The 21,486-nt window shown below is 33.9% G+C and overlaps 2 protein-coding genes across 3 annotated transcripts in view; one reads left to right on the forward strand and one right to left on the reverse strand.

Annotated features, from left to right (window-relative positions):
* The window catches only part of LOC139498136 (uncharacterized oxidoreductase TM_0325-like), a 59,586-nt gene extending 38,874 nt beyond the window's left edge, over positions 1-20,712 (forward strand). The window contains exons 1-9 of one of the 2 annotated variants that reach the window (XM_071286466.1): positions 9,937-10,004; positions 10,906-11,045; positions 14,049-14,141; positions 15,756-15,894; positions 16,701-16,741; positions 17,856-17,925; positions 19,044-19,080; positions 19,663-19,735; positions 20,423-20,712. In XM_071286466.1, coding sequence (XP_071142567.1) covers positions 9,968-10,004; positions 10,906-11,045; positions 14,049-14,141; positions 15,756-15,894; positions 16,701-16,741; positions 17,856-17,925; positions 19,044-19,080; positions 19,663-19,735; positions 20,423-20,575 — 783 coding nt within the window. In that variant the 5' untranslated portion in view covers positions 9,937-9,967 and the 3' untranslated portion in view covers positions 20,576-20,712. Of the gene's footprint in view, positions 1-9,936; positions 10,005-10,905; positions 11,046-14,048; positions 14,142-15,755; positions 15,895-16,700; positions 16,742-17,855; positions 17,926-19,043; positions 19,081-19,662; positions 19,736-20,422 lie in introns of those variants that run through there. The other variant, XM_071286467.1, reaches the window with a different exon arrangement.
* LOC139498137 (uncharacterized) lies at positions 2,089-10,264 on the reverse strand. The gene is made up of 6 exons (XM_071286469.1): positions 10,183-10,264; positions 8,016-8,144; positions 6,435-6,462; positions 5,127-5,333; positions 3,722-3,837; positions 2,089-2,344 (listed from the first exon to the last, which is right to left on the reverse strand). Exons 2-6 carry the CDS (start codon positions 8,136-8,138, stop codon positions 2,219-2,221), a joined length of 600 nt encoding a protein of 199 aa, XP_071142570.1. The 5' UTR covers positions 8,139-8,144; positions 10,183-10,264; the 3' UTR covers positions 2,089-2,218.
* Positions 20,713-21,486: the final 774 nt, after the last annotated feature.

Consider the following 21,486-nt stretch of genomic DNA (forward strand, 5'->3'; position numbering starts at 1 on the left):
CATTTGGCGGGATCTGGCAAGGGGGGTCATGACCCTGTAATTCTACGTTAGACCATATGTTAAAATATTCTACTGTGGTACCACAGGGAAGTTGTGTTTTTTTATAAACGGCTTTCTCTTGTTTACCAGAGCGGCCGGTTCATCACTGTTACCCGTTTTGAATTTTATCCTCCGAGTACCGAGGAAGCGTTATTCAAGTTATGGCCTAGCGTCAGTGTGGGGTCGTGCTCCTCGTTCAATCTAATTTTCCTTAGAGGAACTTTTGTTACTTCTGTTACCAGAAGAACACCTACTTGACAATATTAAAAATGCCGGCGGTTTGTATCGTCTTGCCAGACCTCGTTTACTGTTTTTTCCTCCTGCGGCCGATTTAATTCCACATAAGATTTCTTGAATTATTTAGTATTAAGGAGTTGCGGAATGATTGCCTATGAGACAACTCTTCTGTAAAAACAACGTTGGTATTAGCATCTAAAGGTACGCGTACAACCTTCAACAATGAGCAAAACCGTTACCATATGTTTTATTCCACACAATATTTCTTTAATTATTTTAATCTTTAATTGAATAAAACATGCATAAATGTCACTGACCTTTATTTTAGTTTTGTCAATATCAAGGAGCAACTTCGCTGGAACACAATGCGTGTATAAATATACAAGGGCTCGTAAGTATATCTTATGTAATATGTTTAGCTACCAAATGTGCAGCTAGAACCTCTTCTGTAATTAATTTTGATACCGATCCCCGAACGTGTAGCTAGAATCTCCTCTGTAGTAAATCTTTTTACCGGACATGGCACTAAAACATCTGTTGTAATACATATTGATATCGGGGAAGTGATGCAAAATAAAGGCAACAGTAGTATACCGCTGTTAAAAACTCATAAATCGATAGAAAAAACCAAATCCGGGTTACAAACTAAAACTGAGGGAAACGCTTTAAATATATGAGGAGAACAACGACACAACATTAAAATGTAACACACACAGAAACGAACTAAGCATTAGACAAAATCCGATTAGGATAAAAAATATAGCCAATGATACAATTATCCGCCAGAAACCGAAAGAATTATTTAATTTGAGCTTCTATAAACCCCTTCGATTAGGATATAACATATCAGTGAGAAATTACCCATTGGTCAGTGGTTTAGCTACACAACTTTAGAATATTTAGAGAAGCAGTTCCGTATAACATGTGTTACGAAGATTATTTTAGCATTGTCGAATGCTTTTGAATCAAATTGAAGTAAAATGCGGTTTCAAAATGTTGCTGTTATTCTAATATAACAGACTAATACCAATCAACTAAGCATTTGAATTACAAGCTCCTGTCTTGGTGACTTGTGGAGAAGTTAAACATGTTTGTGAGCTCTTGCGATCTTCTACATAGTACTTGTATTGCTTCTTTTTATCTATCAAATATCAGCGTGTAAATGTTTTTTATTTTGTTATAAACTATATTGCACTGTGACGTCATAAACGTATTTATAACATAGAAGCTTGCATCAAAACCATGAGACCTTTTATGCTCAAATATACGGTATTGAGTGTTCTCGTTGTTGAAAGCCTAACTATTTCCTATAATTGCTTACATCCAATTTATTTGAACTTTGGCGGACAGTTGACTCGTTTGCATAATATCACATCTACTAAGTTGTATATACTGTAATTTGTTTTAAATATATACGTAATAAAAGTAAATGATCAACAAACACTGTTTTAACAAGCAGCGTTTACATGCTTCATACAATATATGAAAAGATAGAAGTTAATAAATATTGGTCACCGTACGGTCTACAACAATGAGCAAAACGCCTACTACATCAAAGGTAAACGAAATGACCAATTTAGAACAATTCAGACAAGAAAACTAACAGCCTTGTTATTAGTTTAGACTTTTCTTTTATAATTATGAACATAAGTCAGTTCTCGTTTGATTTTTTTAAATGTGTCGGTTCAGGGCCTTTTATATCTTACTACGCGGTAAAGTTTTTACTCATTTATGAAGACCGAAAGTTTTTTCTAGATTGGCTATTGTAGGGGCAATACCGCATTTTCTAGCGGGATTTAAAATCTTGACACGGAAGGTTGTATTTATTTATTATCAGTAACAAAAAAAGCATACACACAATGTAAAACGTTTGAAAACAAATAAATTAGTATCATTCGCTTTTAAAATCAAGTAATTTTAGATGAGAACACTACAGTCTTTGTTATGACATTTTTGTGACGAGTTTCGTCTTCTTGTAAATCTGGTCTCCCATCTTGACCCACATCGGAAGTTTTAACATTAGGCCCTCCCAGTCTTCCGGATTATCTTTACATGAAAACGCATGCAGCTGAAATTAAAAAAATGATATATATAAGTATATCATGAAATTTGTTTTAAGGAAAAGTTAAAACGTCTTTGACGAAGTTAAATATTGGGGTAAAATATACAAATAATACAATCGCTTACAATAAGAGGGCAGGTTTCAACTCCCTCAGGCAAAGTTGGCTTTATATGAATTTGGATATTTATTTTAGGTATATTTGACATATAGCTCTTCAACGATTTTCGGTACTTATTCATCTTCGATTTCAAATGTTTGGCTTTGATCGTTCCTGATGAAGGTAAATCCAGAAAAGCGCTTCGGACGCAAGAAATTATCAAACGTGTTGTTTTCAATATTGTACCTGGTGTTACAATGTCGATCAACATGTCAATTGTAAAATACAAACTTGTCAATGCTTGCGTATACTAATTTTCGTAAACACCCTTTTCTCGGAAAGATTTGAGCCTACAAGAAAAGAAGTGATACGATACTAAACACAACAAATACTCTTAGACTAGTACTTTAACATCATGCAATTTTAAACATTTATTGCCCGTGCATGATGGAGATGTGAAGATTTGTTCAATGACATGTGGTATAGTCTGCACCAATCAAATATTGTTTAAACTATCAATATGTATAAACAGTGGAATAATATGCTTTAATTTGCTGAAGGTGTCTTAGAAATTTAAGGTTAAAACCCAGGTTGAGGTCTGTAAGAGTTATATGTACATACAGGACATAAAAGTTAGGTTTATGGTTTGATGTAGCATACATAGCTTTGAACCCCTTACGCAACAAAAGGTTATTATGAATGTTATAGAGCCCAAATTTACAAATTTTGTTTATTTGGTATCAAACCAAAAAATTTAAATAAGGACTCAGGTACTTCAAATTATGTGAATTTGAAAAACAGACTAAATAATTGTCTAATGCTGAAATGTATTCAGCAGTGAAACTACTGAATCATTTTTTCTCAAATCATATAAACCAATCCACATGACACTGGTTTCTTATATAGTATTCGTTTGGTATATTAAAGATTACAAGAGAGCCGTGGTGTAGTGGTTAGTGCATCGGACTACTATCACAAAGGTTCCTGGCTCGATTCCTGTTCCGGGATGAAAATTTCAGGGACTGAATTTTCGGCTCTCCCTTGACACCATTTGCGAGTATGGTCTTGAGGCGACGATAGTGTTAAGAGAGCCATATCTCTTGTCCGTTAAAGACACCCTTGTAGATTTCGAAAAAAGAGAAGGCTAATGCCGCTACAAGGCAGCACTCGCACCCGCAAAGTGGAAAGGGATTAATATAAGTTGCAAAACTTGTTTCCCAATCCACATACATATGTTTAAACTAAAGATTAAACGTTTTGGAGAGGGAAGTTATTAAGAAACATACCCGTCTTTCACCAAGTACTTTGAAAATTTCAATTTCGATCTGTCCGTTACTGCGTTGTTCTAGAATTGAAGCTGCCTCGTCTCGCCAATATTCCAAAAATTGTTCTAATGGTATACCTGTCAATCATATACAAATGTATACGTGAAGCCGAAATGAACAAAGTACACAATGTATACCATTGTAACTTGCCTTTTTAATTCAGATTTATATCGCACATATTCTAATCTTGCATTTGTTTTTCCTGAATCGATTTATGAATTTCGAACAACGATATACTACAGTAACTGTTACCTTAATTTACTCATATACATTTGATAAAATTTGAGTATTACTAATTGTGTTTGTTTCTACACTAAGAAGATGTCTCTAAGAGGAAAATTCCACCCATCAGTTCTAAAAAGGAAAAAAAAAAGCTGAAACGAATGATACGGTGATGTATGATGTATAATGTTTACTCTGACACAAACTTTGTGTTATTAAAAATAGTATGAGTTTTTTACTTGAAAGTAAGACTAAGTGTTTTACTTTAATTTGCTTTTTTAAACTTTTTCTGCCGAAAATAGCAAAATCCTTTAACTAACACGCGTGTTGTGTCATGTTTTTTTTTTTAATATGATATATGATCTGTGTTTAAGGGGCACCAGCTACGAGATATATAAAAAATATAATTTCGTATACGTTATGTGTACGTAAGAGGAACTCTATTCAATCGAAAGACGTGCGTTGCAAGATTTTAATGCAAAGGTATACGCTTGGTGAACGCTTTTACTCCAGAAATTTTTCATGCAGTATAGAAATGTTCAAGCAGCTCTAGCGTTTTGAAAGTGAATACCTGTTCGCCACAAGCACTTAATACATTCATTACACGGGCGTTGGAAAACGCTACAGATAACTTTGAGACACGTTTAGGGCACGTTGTATACGCCCCAAGATCGTTCGACTTTTATTTGGACTTTTACTTGGACGTACGCGGGGCGTGTTTGTACCATACGCCTGGCGTTGTTTAAGCGCGTGGCGTATCAAAAACGTACTACTGTGGATTCATTATAATTTGTTGGATACCAATTTCGTGGGTATCGTGGGTACAGGTGAACCACGAATTCAAATGTTCAACGAATATCATATTTCCTTAGGCTTTGTATACAGAGATCGGCAAAACCAAGAAATCAAATATTTACGAATATGCAAGTTTTTAACAATCCACGAAAATTGATACCAACGAAAAAAAAAATGAATCCACAGTATTCTGACATTCCAAGACACTTGCCCTGACATTTATATATGACATATGTTCGAATAATTACAAGACCATGTGATATACGCTGATGTGTGACGCCGGTATTAAGAGGGTAAAACAGAGGGCCTAGACAATACGCTATGGGTAGATACTATAGTTTTACTTTACCATGATGTTCTATTGTAACTTCAAACCAAGTGACATATTTTCCTGTCAATTTCCTTGGAGCTGGTCCTGTTAACTTTACATCAACGCCTAAAAGCTTAGCCCACCTTTCATAACTGGTAAGAGGTGTGCATGTTACTTTAAAGGGCCCGCGATACATCAATTCTGAAGTAACCGTATCCAAAACTGTAGCATCTTCTACTTCAAGAACTATAAATAAACAAAAATAATTTGTGTAAATTCCTCACATATATAAGATGGTGCACACACACAAATACGATATAGCTATCACGTAATGAATTCGTCATTGTTGGTATGTTGAATAAAACAATTGAATAAGGAATAGAAAGTTACAGTAGTATCCTAAATATTTTATCATGTTTATTAGTGGTTACTATAATAAAGTGCAATAATGCGGAGGAGCTGCATACTAAAAAAAAGCACACATTCACCGCTTCCAAAAAGATGCATTTAAATCTTAAAACTTCATTATCGGCCTCAACCATACAATTGCGAGCTAAATTAAGGTTTTTGGTTTATTAGGTCTTCCCACTATTCTGTTGAAAGACTTATTGTATTTGTTCTGGTTATTCTCTTTTTTCTTCTTCCACCAAATTTGTTTCGTGCCCTGTTTTGTGGTTTCGCGAGATGTTGCTTAGATTTTTTTTTGCATATGATATCCAACAGGTATTGCGATTTTGAGACTATCCCTGTTTAGTTGAAGACTTGTTATTGTTAGAGTTTTCTCCCAAAAAAGAATAGAACACTAAATCAAGGTCAAAGTCAAAGGTCGAGGTCAAATTCTAATTATTTACTTTTTCTAGTTCATTGATCTCCTCTGTCACTTATAAAGATATATATAAAAGTACTAGTGCAATATGTTTGCTTTATCGTGATTGAGATATGATACGTTTGATCTGAAACAAGCCAATGACATCAAGAGTTATTGGACCTGAAATTATTCAATAAAAGGTGAATTGATAATAACTCCAACTTGTTACATGATAAAGCCGTAGAACCGTTAACAAACTGTTGCTTGACATGTGACCTTGAAAAATATCACCCGGAAATGACCTGGAGTAAAACGGAAGTAGCTTTTTGAACTTATTTCATGGAAAAATTCTTAGAACCTATATTTTTTTAAATATGCATACATTTGTCTTTATATTCTTTATAAGATATCGAGCGGAACACGTGCAGTTCTACCTGTTACATATTTTACGGAAATTGAATTAACTTTAAAAGCGGTCATTCAAACATACAGAATAGTTTGACATAAGAAGGGTAAAACTAAAACGTTTTTAAACTTACTTGCAACAATTTTGGCTTCCCCAATAACCTGAAATTAATTCGTAATTTTTTTCATATTTGTAAGTTGATCGATATAGATCATAAGGGTTTGTTTTGACTTGTTGTCCTTAATTTCAATGTTCTTTAATTTATGAGCCATTTTGTCTGTATCAGGTCTTTCCACAATCACCTGGAAAGACCTATTATTTTTGTTCTGATTTTTTTTTTCTTCTTCAGCCAAATTTTTTTCTGGCCCTGTTTTGTGGTTTTGCAAAATGTCGCTTATATTATTTTTTTTTTTGGCATATGATATCTTACAGTTATAGCGCTTTTGATACTGACCCTTTTAAGTCGAAGACCTTTTGATGTAAGAGTTACATCCCCACACTGTTTTCTTTGTGTCAGATCTCCTCCAGAACCGCAAAGCGACAATTTTTTTGTTGTTTTTTTTTTAGGGCGAGGGGGTCATTGGGTTAATATTTTTTTTGTTGTCTCCGTTGTATCCTGTTTTATTTTTATTAATGTTGCATAGTTATACTAACCGTTATACGTGTTTTACTGATCCACCGACCTTTGCGATCTCACTACGATCTTAGTGCGCTATCACTACGCTTTTACTACGACCTGATGTCGCCACGACCGCACTACGATTGTTTTAAACATGTTCAATGTTGGCCACGCTCATCACGATCTTGGAGACCTCACCACGACCGTGATACGACCTTACTGCGATCTACACGATCGTACTTTCGTACGATCATCAAAATTTTCATTTTTTTCACAGTTCGTAGTGCGATCGTGGCCTAGTGGGACTGCGGTATTAGGTAAACAATAACTTTGTCGTTTGTCTTACTGACATTTATCAAACACCTGCTTTAAATGATGAAAAAGTAATTTATCTGAATATCATTTCGCTCTTTACTATTTTTTTGCTATAGATAATTCAATAACTCTGTTCTCGATTTCGTTGTACTAAAATTATAATGATCGATACCTCTTTTGAAAAAACGCACGTGGTTACGGTGCCAGAATTCGGCCAAGAAAGTAGCAAAAGATATGTTGTTACCTCAAGATGCTATGTCGTTTCTTCAAGATAATATGTCGTTTTTCAAGATATTATGTCGTTTCCGCAAGATAGCCGGTATGTCGTTTCTTCAAGATATTGTCACGGTCGTTTCTTCAAGATATTATGTCGTTTCCTCAAGATAGTATGTCGTTTCTTCACGATATTATGTCGCTCACTCACGATAATATGTCGTTTCCTCAAAATATAATGTCGTTCACTCACGATAAGATGTCGTTTCCTCAAGATGCTATTTCGTTTCCACAAGATAGTTATTTCAGTATTTCTATGTTGTGGGAAGCATATTTTATCTTGAGGGGACGATATAATTATCCTGTGGGAACGATATAATATCTTGAGGAAACGACATAGCATATTGGAGGAACGAGATAACTTTCTTGTGGGAACAACATAGCATCTTGAGGGAACAAAAAAGTCACATACATGTAGTATCTTATAGGAACAACATTTTTGTTGCTTTCATACGTTTTATATTAACAATTGTATAACTGTATTTTCCATTCAATGTTACGTCTTACCCTGAATCTAAATATTGCGTGGTCTTTGATGTAGACGTTAGCCTGTGTTATGAGTGACTCAACAGCTGTTCCGGTTTTATGTTTTATTTCAATTGACATGAAAAACTGCATTAGTCTAGACATGACTACCTAGAAACAGTCAGAACATTTATATCTAGATATAAAAATAATTGTTACCTTATCTGTTATGATCCACGGTGGGTATATTAGTCAACAATATCAATAAAAGGGTGAACATATTCACATTAGAACTTCATTGTAAACAAAGATGCAATACTAGTATATACATGTATAATGAATACTGATTCGTGACAGCAAGTACAAATTATAGTAACACGATTAAGCACACTTATTAAAAGCTTTTAATGACACTTTTGCAAAATTTCAAATCGGTAAAAAGACTGAATGGTTTTACATTACTAATTTTTGGGGCCCTTTATAGCTTGCTGTTCGGTGTGAGTCAATGCTCCGTGTTGAAGGCCGTACCTTGACATATAATGGTTTACTTTTATAAATTGTTATTTGGATGGAGAGTTGTCTCATTGGCACTCATACCACATCTTCCTATATCTATCTATGAGATAGGTTAATGAAACTGCAACCAAACAGCACAAACAAATAACCCAAAGACAACCGTTTCTGATAAATCTAAAAAGTTTAGCTATATTCAATGTTCTTATTTTTCGGAGGCCCTTCACATGCACATGTAATTTGGCTGTCAATATTTTAGTTTTGATTCAAGCTACAAAATGTATCAAACAAGGAAGTGAAATGGCTTGTTGTCATGTTTACTTTCTTGTCAAATGGAAGATGTTGTTATTTTACAGGCAAATGAACTATTTTTGTTTTGTAATTTTCATTTCCTTAAACCTCGTTTCAGTTTCATTTGATATCTGTCCTTGTTCATACTAACTAATGACGGTTCGACACTACACAACAATATTTAATGGAGCATAGCGATAATAAACGTCTGCAATGAAGATTGCAACCCCAACATGAATCCTCCTAATTGCTCATTACCATGCAAATTTGTTTATTCAAATTTTAGACTGAAAACGCTTTCTAATAGAAAAATAGATATCTTGTTACGGTTTCTTCAATGTTATTAAAATAAGTTCTCATCACTTGCTCCTTGACTTTTTATATGTCGCCGTGTCACGTGACACATAAAAAAAGGAGCAAGTGATGAGAACTTATTTTTATAATATTGCGGTTTTTGTTGGTCGTTAGTGTGGATGAAATATTTGCCACTGGAGGTTACCAAAACAACGACTTATCAATTATAAGGGTTTCTCAGTTCAATGATGAAACTATATATGTTCGAGTACCACGTTTAGAATCAACATCAATTACAGAAGAGGTTCCAGGTCCACGTATGGAAGCATCACTTATAACAGAGGACATCCTTACGATCAAGAGTCTCAATATTTATACACGCACTGTGTTCGAATTAAATCATTGCTTGATATTGACATAATAAAACAAAGGGTCAGCGTTTTCTCTGTGTTTAGTAACGTGTGCAATGAGTACAGTACATAATCTCTTATATGATATGCTATCAAAATGTTAGGCCATGGCAATCATTTTACATCGTTTATCTCGTACAGTTTTGTACCGACATTTTTAAGATGAAAATAGAATGATGTTAATACTATATGTTTTGTTTTATTATCTTTTATCCGAGGAAAATAGTGGAAAATTAGTTTTGTGCTATCAAGGAGTAGCCAGTTTAAACTTATTTAAGATTGAAGAGACAAAATTTTAATGGTGTACAGTATTTTTCAATCGTTTATTAGATCATACTTTAATTCCACTCTGTTGAGAAAAATAAATTAAAGTTTTGGTGTAATTAAAAAAATGGTTGACCAAGTTTGTGGGCTTTTTTTAACAAGAAAACACTCAATCATAAACAACAATAGTCTTGGCCTTATAAATTTGTTTACATGTAAAACATGGCTAACTTCAGAGACAAAGTTGTCCTAGTAACAGGTAGGGATATATATTATGTACTATAAGTTTTACTTATATTGAGAACCCGGGATTGAGACACTCGTTTGCTTTAGTTTTTGTATAACCCGTGATAACAATATTAATTTGTTGTATAATTTATAATGCATATATGTGTGTATTATTTACATTTCAATAGACTACTACATTTTGTACTTACGGACTGATCGAAAGACGTCCTTGACGATAATGATTACCTTGTTATAAAAATTCAAGGACACACAAATTCAACATCACGCGGGAAATTTAATTCTAATGTTATTAGTAACAAAATGTTCTTATATATCTTTATATTGAAAACAGAAATACAATGAACTATTAATTGATTTCGTTTTTTTTTAGTCATTTGTTTATTAATCTGATATTGTGTAATGCCTGATTGCTAGTATATACATGTAGGTATGATCACTAACAAATTTAACAGGAGCAACACTACGGGTGTTACTAGCAGAACAGGAAATGTTGACATGTTCTGAGGACCTTAAATGACCCTCTGACTTTGCAGTTCGCGTTGCTAAATAATTAGTTAATGTGTAGAGTATATTTTGATATGTAGTTTGTCTTTTTTTACATCTTCTTTTGACTATGTTACTGTCTGTCTATCTTCGTTTAAACTGTCATGTAACTTTTGTAGAACCCCCCCCTTTTTGGCATAAAAGTATTCCGCGAGAATTTTGACACCATTGATGATTTTTAAAACAAAAATGCCCTTCTGAAATTATTGTTGTTTTGTAACATGCGTCCAAGGGAAAGAGTGGTGGGGGTCAGAACCTCCTTTTATTCGATATTTTTTTCTTACTATTTTGTAAACATTTCATGGTGTTCCCATATTTGGAACACTCATTTTTCAAACGTTGAGATTATTTTTATGTTGATCTTTCAGGAGCAAGTTCTGGCATAGGAGAGGCCACCGCTATTAAGTTAGCAGAACATGGTGCAACATTATTTTTAGTGGCTCTTGAAGAGGACAAATTACAAAATGTACAGCAAAAATGTATGGAAAAGGGTTTAGTGAAAGAAAAAGTAAGCTCTTTGGATTTTGATAGATAAAAGAAGAATGATGTGATATGAGTGCCAATTAAACAACTCTCATTGAAAGTCATAATTTGTACAAGTAAACCATTAGGGAACAACAATTTAAATCCAAAGAGGGTGCGGGTGTACTTTTTTGTTCTGATTCCCAATTTGATGAAAAGTAAATATTCTGGTCAAGCAGATTACAAAATAAAATATTCTGAATCTGTATTTTTCCTATACGTTATAGTGTAAGATATTGAAAAAAAAAAAATGATTTGTTTGATTGCATTGAGAACCCCCCTCCCCCAATTGAAATTAAATGGTTGTCCTTTATGTGTAAAAGTGCGGCCTTCAACATGGATGTCTTGGTGATTATAATTTTGCGCTTATTTATCAAGATCATCATTACAATTTTATGCTCAATCTGGTTTTATAGTGTTTCATACACTTATTTCACTGTCCACTGCTGTCTTTGCAGGATGCTTTAATGATGCGTGTGTTGTTGTTTTTTTTGTATGATACGGCCGGTGATCGAGCCTTCTTTAACCCCCGCATTCGAGGCCAGCACGCTTCGACAAGGTTAAATTTTCTGTAATTGATTAATTTTATAAATAATCGACTAACCTTGTTAAACTGTGTACTAGTATTTTAGAAGCTGCGAATAAAACAATTTCGTAGGACCATTTAATAATCTGAGGTGTTGGGTGTGCAGGAAGGTTTTAAAAATGAATAAGATGTGATGAATGGGTTTTCTTTTACAAATCGTGTCTTGCATGGAGAGTTGTCTTATAGGCACTCATACCAAATCTTCTTAATATATCTATTTCCTTACACTCGAAATCGGATTTCTCAAATATCCCGTATTTCAGTTGAAACCATTTTCAATATATTTTTCTGTTAATATAATATGAAAACATTTCGATTGACAGGTAATGTTAATCTCTTATGAGATTTGCATAAGTACAATGTACATGTATCTCTGTATAACATAAACAATTGGACACAATCTTCGATGCCCCTCTCATTATTTGGTTCTTTTGGGCCCCAAAAACTGTAGTTGAGGGACACTTGATCTGACTCCCACTTCCAAGATCCATTTTTCTGAATGTCGTTTGCACCTATCCATGGATAATACAACTTCAGTTCTAAAACATAACGTTACAACTATATAATTTTCATTCCGCCATTATGATAACAAAAATACTGCTGAACATCACAAAAGTATTGTGGCCAGATGCGGCCATTTCGCCTTTTTGCGTTTTCGTGTTTTCTTCCTTCACTTTGCAAACGCGAAATCGGAAAATCAGGACATCGAGAAATCGAGAAAGCGAAATCGAGAAATCAAGAAATCGGGAAATCGGGAAATCGAAAAATAGAGAAATCGAGAAATAGGGAAATCGGGAAATCGAGAAATCGAGAAAGCAAAAACGCGAAAACACGAAAGCGAAACGTGAAAACGCGAAATGAATTTCTCTTTTTCGCGTTTTTGCTTTCTCGATTTCCCGATTTCCCAATTTCTCGATTTCTTGATTTCTCGATTTCCCGATTTCCCGATTTCTCGATTCTGTATCTCTTGATTTCGCTTTCTCGATTTCTCGATTTTCCGATTTCCCGATTTCTCGATTTCTCGATATCGCGTGAAAGTGAAAGGAGAAAACGCGAAAACGCGAAAAGGCGAAATGGCCGCATCCGGCCGCCATGCAAAAGAGGTATTTGATAAATAATGTCAATGATCTGTAAATAGAGATCATCTCTTGATTTGCGTTACAGCAAAATGACTTGAGTGTGTACGTACATACGTAGGTAATAAAAGATAAAATTTGTGTAAAACTTTCCTGAACCATGCATGCGTTCATTATAAGGTTTGATAAACTTCCCTCCTTTCAGAGTAATAAATAGTCCTATAGGTAGATATATTGGTTATCTATCGGATTAGTCTACAGTAATTCTTAATCTTAAAGAATGGTATTATACATGTACCTATTACAATGTATTAGTAACCTGATAATGATTGCATGGCTCCACCAGAAAAAAAACTTTACCAAAGATATAACTTTTGCCTACATTTTCACACACTAAAGTAATTTTGGAATAATAACATTACGTGTATGTTTCATTATAAACAAATATGTTTTTCTGATTGACTAGCAGAAATCTCGCGTTAATCTGAAACCAACATTCATTTCCAAATGAAATGTACCATTTAGATTGACACGAGCTTCCACAATAAAATGTACACTAGGTAAATAAAAAAATCTTAACGGAAATCATTTTCAAAAAAGCAATTAAAAGTATTGAATACTTCTTTGAGTAATTATATAGGGTTGTTAGAAGCATTGAACGTGGGTACATTTTCAGAATGAAACGCTTCCGCAGTGCATACACAATGTACTTCGGTCAACGCTTTTACACCACAATAAATTTACAAAAAGAAACATTCAATTATTAAATAAATTGGAAATTGAAACGCATCAAATACATTGTATTAGTGAAATGAAATGATATTTACTGCAAATGCAAAATCCTGGAATTTTTATAACATAAAACAAAGAACCTTTTTTCTTGTCAAGGAGCCAAGGGGCCAAAAAGCCAACAAGCCAGTTGTTTGGTGGTTGTCGTTTGTATGTGCAGTTCATAAATGTTTCTCTCATCTTATACATATATCTTTGGTTTTCCTGTTAAGTCAAATGTTTTCTTTTTTCTTTTTTTTATTGTTTTCTTTTCTTTTTGTATCTTCAGCCATCGTGGATTGTAAAATGTATTAAAAATCTGTCTCGATCTGTATTGACATATGTTAATTTTGAGATCGGAACGCAACTTATTTGTCATTTCATATATTTTTTTTCATATCTGACTATGAACTATGGGCTATGTTCATTTTTGAAGGCCATACAGCGACATATAACGGGTACTTTCTGTGTCATATATTCTCTTGTGGAGAGTTGCCTAATTTGCAATTAGACAACATCTTCTTGTTTTAGTATATTATGTTTACTTTTATCTTCTTAGGTAGCATATTGCAGTGGTGACTTATCTCAATCTGCCTTCAGGGAAGAAATTGTAAAGAACCTGATACAGAAATTCGGAAGATTGGATATACTGGTTTGTTATATATCATTCAATTATATATGTTTTATAGATATAGGAAGATGTGGTGTGAGTGCCAATGAGACAACTCTCCATACAAATAACAATTTAAAAAGTAAACCATTATAGGTTAAAGTACGGCCTTCAACACGGAGCCTTGGCTCACACCGAACAACATTATAAAATATTTGCCCCATTATAAAAAAAAAACACCTACGAGACAACGACCCACGAAAATATTTTCTTTCGTATGACAAAGGGAATAAAGAGAGGCGAAAGATACAAGAGACATCCAAACTCATAAATTGAAATTAAGATGACAACGCAACGATAAAAAGAGAAATACAAACAACTGTATACCAATCACAGCATAGAAATCTAAACACTGAGCACCACGAACCCAACTACTGAACCCGGAATGATTTCGAGTGCTCTGGTAGGGTAAGCACAGGGGCGGATCCAGCCATTTTAAAAAGGGGGGTTCCCAACCCAGAGTAAAGGGGGGTTCCAGCTATATGCTCCCATTCAAATGCATTGATCGGCCAAAAAAAAGGGGGGGGGTTCCAACCCCCGGAACCCCCCCCCCCCCCCCTCTGGATCCGCGCCTGAAGCAGATCATGCTCGACATGTTGCACCCGTATAACAATATTGGAGGTGACACCATGCAAAGTTTTGTAAGCATAAAATATTCTACATAGGTTATCCTGTTGTCATCAATGTACAGATTGAGAGAATACGATATAGAACTTGGACATATTGTTTAGCCGTGACACCTAACAGGAGTCGGTTTCACAAAAAATCTTGCGATTAAGATTGATCCTAAGTTATTAACAATTCAGTATACTTACAACTTAGTCATAGGTTGCTTTTTGTGAATCAGACTCCTGTGCTGTGATAAATTGTAGTTTTTTCTCTTTCTCACCGTAGATTTTTCTTACGTCTGACTACCTATTTTGATTCGTAGTTTTTACGTTATGTCGGCTATCATATTTGACCTTGTTCGTTGCATAAATGCAAGACGTTCACATGCGTAATCTCTTTTTGTATATGCATATAGCCATGTTTTCTTTTGTTTATAATTCACGAAACATGTATTAAATGACATACGATAAGGAAGTAAAGCTTAGATGTAGCGCTGTCATTTGTCACAACCCGGCTGATTCCGTATACGTAGAAGGAGAGTATCGGATTCACCCGAGGATTGCCGATTGCTAGCGATGTCATTCGTCATAACTCGGTCGATTCCGTAGAAGGAGAGTATCGGATTCACCCGAGGATTGCCAATTGCTAGCGATGTCATTCGTCATAACTCGGTCGATTCCGTAGAAGGAGAGTATCGGATTCACCCGATGATTGCCGATTGCTAGCGATGTCATTCGTCATAACTCGGTCGATTCCGTAAAAGGATAGTATCGGATTCACCCGAGGATTGCCGACTGCTAGCGCTGTCATTTGTCACAACTCGGCTGATTACGTAGAAGGAGAGTATTCACCCGAGGATTGCCGATTGCTACCGCTGTAGTAGCAACAGGACTGAACGTTTGTTTTCTTTAAAATACAGTCATGTATAATGAGAGATTAATCATTTCGTGGACTTTAACTATTTATGTATATATATGTAAATTGCAGGCTGATATTGCAGGCTATGTTAGTCTTACTAATGTAAGTGAAACTAAAGAAGAGGATTACGACAAATTTGTCGATGTGAACCAGAAGGCAAAATTTTTCTTGGCACAACTTTGTCTGCCTTATATCAAAGAAACAAAAGGTTTGTTAGTAATAGGGAAAAAATTAGAGGAACCGTTCTTGTAATTTAATTATTACTTTGAGAAAAGATTTAAGGGTCGGTAAAATGGCAAGTTTGGTAATTATCTAGGGAGTGGAAAGCAGAGAATTGGACAAATAAGAATTTATGATCAATGGAAAAACAAATAGGAAGATTTATGTATGATGGGGAGCAACCATTTGAATTTTTATTTGGGGGGGGGGGGGGGGGGGGAGGGGCAAAAAAGGCAGGACGAGTCACTTTTCCAAAAAAGGACAGGATGACGACATTCATTTGTAAAAGAAAGTCAGTATAAACGTATAAAAAAAAAGTAGAACGGAATAGAGTGAAAAATAAAAATGCTGGACAGAGGTTTCAACCAAAACAAAATGCAGGACATCATTATAAAACAGCAAACGGTATCTTACTTATGATGAGACATGACTTCTGGCTTTTGTGGGATACTTTCATGTTTATTGAATCAAATATAAAGGTAAATATGTGAGCAGTTGCATAGAACATGTAAAGTTGAGAATGGAAATGGGGAATGTGTCAAAGAGACAACAACCCAACTTAAAAGAAGAAAACAGCCGAAGGACACCAATGGGCATGCAATACAGCAAGAAACACCTGCATCTGGAGGCGTGCTTCAGCTGGACCCTAAACACAAATGTGTACTATAGTTCAGTGATAATTGACATCATACTAAAATCCGAAATATATGTGACTCTTTTTTATACAAATATTAGTTAGAAACCGCGGCGTATGCATATAAACTTATTTTAAGCTATTAACATTTTTAAATCTAGGTAATATAATCTACATGTCCAGCGTCAGATCCACGATACCGGTAAGTATATGTAATTAATGATTGACTAATCTAAAGGAATCACCAAAGTTGAAATTAATTTCCTATGGTGACCGGTTAAGGCCATTTTGCGTTTTCATAGTCTTTAGGACGAAAACGCGAAGTCGAAAACGTGAAAACACGAAGTCGAAAAAGCAATATCGGGAGGAAAAAAGTATTTTGTGTTTTCGACCTATAGAATATGAAGGGCCAAAAACCCAAAACGCGAAATTGCCTTAACCTGCCACCATACCTTCCTGGTCGGTCACACTGCGTGTTTATTAAACCGGCAACCCAACAACATGTCAAAACATTCACATGTTAATATGCTTTCTTCAAGAATAGACACATGACGGGATTTTTTCTTTTTAAATGAAAATATCTGACTGCACATGGTGTTTAATTAAGGGTGCAACTCTTAACTTCAATGAATGGGGTGGGTTTTTTTTTTCTGAGTCAGATTTTTATTTGACGCAAAGCACAAACAATTTTTTAGTGTTTCTGCTATCAATGACATTATTTTTTTCAACACTAAAAAGTATAAGTATCGGTGAAATCTTGATTCAGAATATTTTTTTGACCACAAAAAAAACGTTTTTATCAAATTGGGGATCAGAATACTTTTTTTAGGACAAAAAACATAACCCGTTAAAAATGATTTTTCTACATGTTATCCCACATTTTACTAAAACGAAAGCTATAATAATTTTATGGAATTTAGATTACGTATTGCATGTTTTGTAATTTCCATGTTTTCCAATTCTTGAAGTTCATCTACATCTTTTTTTAAACAGCCATAATGTATAATATGCAATTGTATGAATACCGTCTGAACAGATTTGCAGATTCTTGGAAAGTAAATCGGAAAGTCATTTGCACATTCAAGTACATGAAGTTTGGGATCAAACTAAAGCCATATACATGTATGTTTAAACTTATAGAATTGTCATAAAAGCGAATTAGGAATGCATTATACGTTTCAATCCTTAGTAACTAATTTAATCCTTTTAATAATTGTAATATGTATATTTGCAAGGATTTGTATAGTCCTTGATATTTGTAATGCAAAATATGTAACATTGTTTTGTAAATAAAAAATATGTTTGTTGCTTTTCAGCGAGTGGATACAGTAGTTTACTGCATGGCAAAAGCAGCCATTGATATGCTGACAAAATGTCTAGCCAAAGGTAAAGGATTTTTTTTTCTGATTCTATTTAAATTTTAAAGATGGGAACTTTCAGTATCGTAAACCAATCAAATCCATTACAAAATGTTTTAACTTGACTTTTATTAATTGTATGGACTATTCAGACTTTTAACAAATTTCTTTTGTGATGGCACAGTGCTTGATATTCTGTTTTATCTTTCTCATGCATCTGTTTCCATTTTACCTATCTAAGTAAACGTTTATCCCCCAAAAATGTGCAATAGTCTTTTAAATATATTCTGTCCTGTCCTTAAACCGAAGTATTGTCCCATTAAGAATGTTCTTTACCCTTGTTTACGAATATTTGCCAGGTATTCGGAATCCACTTGTTTTATCCATGAAGTGCAAATAAAAATATTTCCTCTAGCTACTACTTGTCTTTTCATAACGGTAAAGCTTATACTTTAAAACAGACATAAGGAAGTGTGGTATTAGTGTCAATGAGACAACTCTCCAAGCAATTCACAACTCGTAAAAATGACTAGTGTAAAATATGAATTCAAACGAAAAAAAAAAACGAGAAACGAAATCACATTGACAAACGACAACCGTTGAACAACAGGTTCTTATGCCACATTTGAAAAAAAAAAAACATTTATATAGTCGTCCTATTCTTTTAATAGTTTTTGAAAGAATATAAATTCCCCGCCAAATTTTCTTATTGTATCTTGAAAACAACGACTATTTTTCTGCTTTTTGTACTTTATCTATCATATACATGTCCTATCAATTTATTATGGTCTTTTTAAAGAAAAAGCTTGTTAAATTGAAGCAGAGTAGCGAACATCTATAATTTCCAATTCTTTGTTGTAACTTGTAACACTCCCTTTTCTATCCAAATATGATGTAAGCAAGTTTTGAAGCACTATTTACATATTGAAAACACTGCATAAAGAATAATCTTGTATAGAAAACATATGACAGGCTTAATTAACTTTGTCGACGCTGTCGTTTCTATTTGGGGGTATTTACGAAGTTTTTGAAAATGTGTAGTTTTGATAAATAAATATATAAATATATATATTTCAGATTTCATTGTTTACATAATGCCAATGCTACATGTATATTTTGATTTTGACTCAAATAAATTTCTTTCAGAACTAGGTCCTCATGGGGTAAGAGTGAATGCCATCAAGTAAGTTTTAATTACTTGTTGATTTAGTAACTAGAAAGGTCTTACCAAATAAAACGTTCTTGATTTCTAATTAAATACAGTCAGTCCATTAAAGGGGCATGAGTTGTCAAATTCTTGTTCACCGATTTGACTCAAATTCTTATATTTGATTTATAACATATCCACATCCCTCACAAACTGTGAAACATGTTTTGATAAACTCAACCAAATACTGAATGTGCCTGGAAGATGAAAAATATTTACTCCTAGTTTGCACAAGTCACATTTTCAAAGTAGACATCGAGAAAAGCTAATTAGATTTAACCAATTTAATGATGAAATTACTATTATATCAAATGATGATGACAATAATAAAATAATATTATATCAAATGATGATGACAATAATAAAAAAATATTATAGTAAATGATGACTATTGTATGAAATGAAAATGTCTGTTATTATATTGATAAATTTTGTTTCTTTTCAAATAAAAATTATCATATATTTTAAATTACACTATTTGAATATGCATTGTTTATCAATGTCTAGCTAGTTCATCATACACGTGTTACTTTGTTGTTTTATATTATCAAATTTTAGTCCTGGCTTCATTGATGATACCAATATTCTTCGTAATAGTAATTTGAAGGCAACAGATGAAGACCAAAAGAAGGTTGTATATATGAAAAAGAAAATGTGGGAGGATTGGCAAATGACAAATAAATTAACAGCTATAGGTCACCGACGGCCTTCAACAATGAGCAAAACGCATATCACATAGTCAACTATAAAAGGCTCAGAAATCGCAATTGAAAAACATTTCAAACGAGAAAACTAAGGGTCTAACTAATGTACAAAAAATATATAATGGAAAACAAATATGTAACACAGCAACAAACGACAATGCACATATTGGTCCCTCAATATATTGGTGTCGCTATCACTGTATTTTAATATTGAAATAGATCTGATTCCTTGAACAATGATTTTTAGTTATTTACCTTTTCGTTTTATTAGCCCATAAACGTTTGCATAAGTTTTGGGGATTTACATAATATGTTGGCCTCATATTTCACAGGAGAGACATTAGTTTTCGAATGCGAATATGGTGACAGAAACATTGGTAGTAGTACCATTTAAAATTATAATGCAATTCCGTCTGAAAATAAATCCTTTTTAAATTTTTGGTGTCTGGTCTATTTTTAGTCGAGATGCTTAACAAATAGTTTAAATTTTAGCTTTTAAAACATTACGTCTCCAACGTAGCCGAGGCAGATTATTTCCGAAATTAACATCAACCAATTTAGACATCTTTGCATCTTTTACTCCTATGTATAAAATTACTTTTTTTTCTTCATAGTATGCAGACTTATCAGCACAACAAACACACCTTAAAAGGGCGGGAAAACCAGCAGATGTTGTTTCCCTCTTGCTCTTCTTGGCGTCAGATGAAGCATCGTATATTACCGGAAGTATCAACAATGTCGATGGTGGCTATCATTTATATCCCTGACCAGTATCAACTGTATTCGAAACAATTCAGACCTCAGACTTCCAGTGTAATTAACAGTGAAAATATATTTTCAATTTGTATAATGGTATTCTCCTGATAAAAAGATGCATCATTTTTTAATAAAGTTTGGAATAGGTTTTCATGCTATCTAATATTAATTTCAAAAACGAAGATGTGGTATGATTACCAGTGTGACAACTACCCACAAGAGACCAAAATGACACAGAAATTAACAACTATAGGTCACCGTACGGCCTTCAACAATGAGCAAAGCCCACACCACACAATCAGCTATAAAAGGCCCCGAAATTACAATGAAAACAATTCAAACGGAAAATTTACGGCCTTATGTATAAAAAATAAACGAAAAACAAATATGTAACACATAAACAAACGACAACCACTGATTTACAGACTCCTAACTTTAGACAGACACATACATACAGAATGTGACGGGGTTAAACATGTAAGCGGGATACCAACACCCTAACCAGTGGTATAACAGTACAACATAAGAACGAACTATAAACATCAGTTGAAAAAGGCTAAACTCATCACATTGATAAAAATACAAGTGGACGTTGACGGGTACTTGTACATCCCAACAACAAAAAGACACTAGGTACATACAGAACTGAGAGTACTCGCAGATCTTGTTGGTAGACCCCGAATATTAAAATTCAAAAACAAAAAGAAATATTTTAATTAGATTGAAAAAAAGACAAATGTTGGGACCTTTTAAAGCCAACTATACTGTATGAAATACTAATATTTTCATATTGTTGACAGTCGCATGCGTGGCGATACTTGCTTACATCTACTTCATTTGAACATTGGTCGATAATTGTCTAACATACACAATTAACGTAAAAGCAACGTGCCTTGTGTTTGTGATTAAATATCATAATCAA

The sequence above is a fragment of the Mytilus edulis genome, chromosome 12, assembly GCF_963676685.1.
Source record: "Mytilus edulis chromosome 12, xbMytEdul2.2, whole genome shotgun sequence".
In the NCBI taxonomy this organism is placed as follows: Eukaryota; Metazoa; Mollusca; class Bivalvia; order Mytilida; family Mytilidae; genus Mytilus; species Mytilus edulis.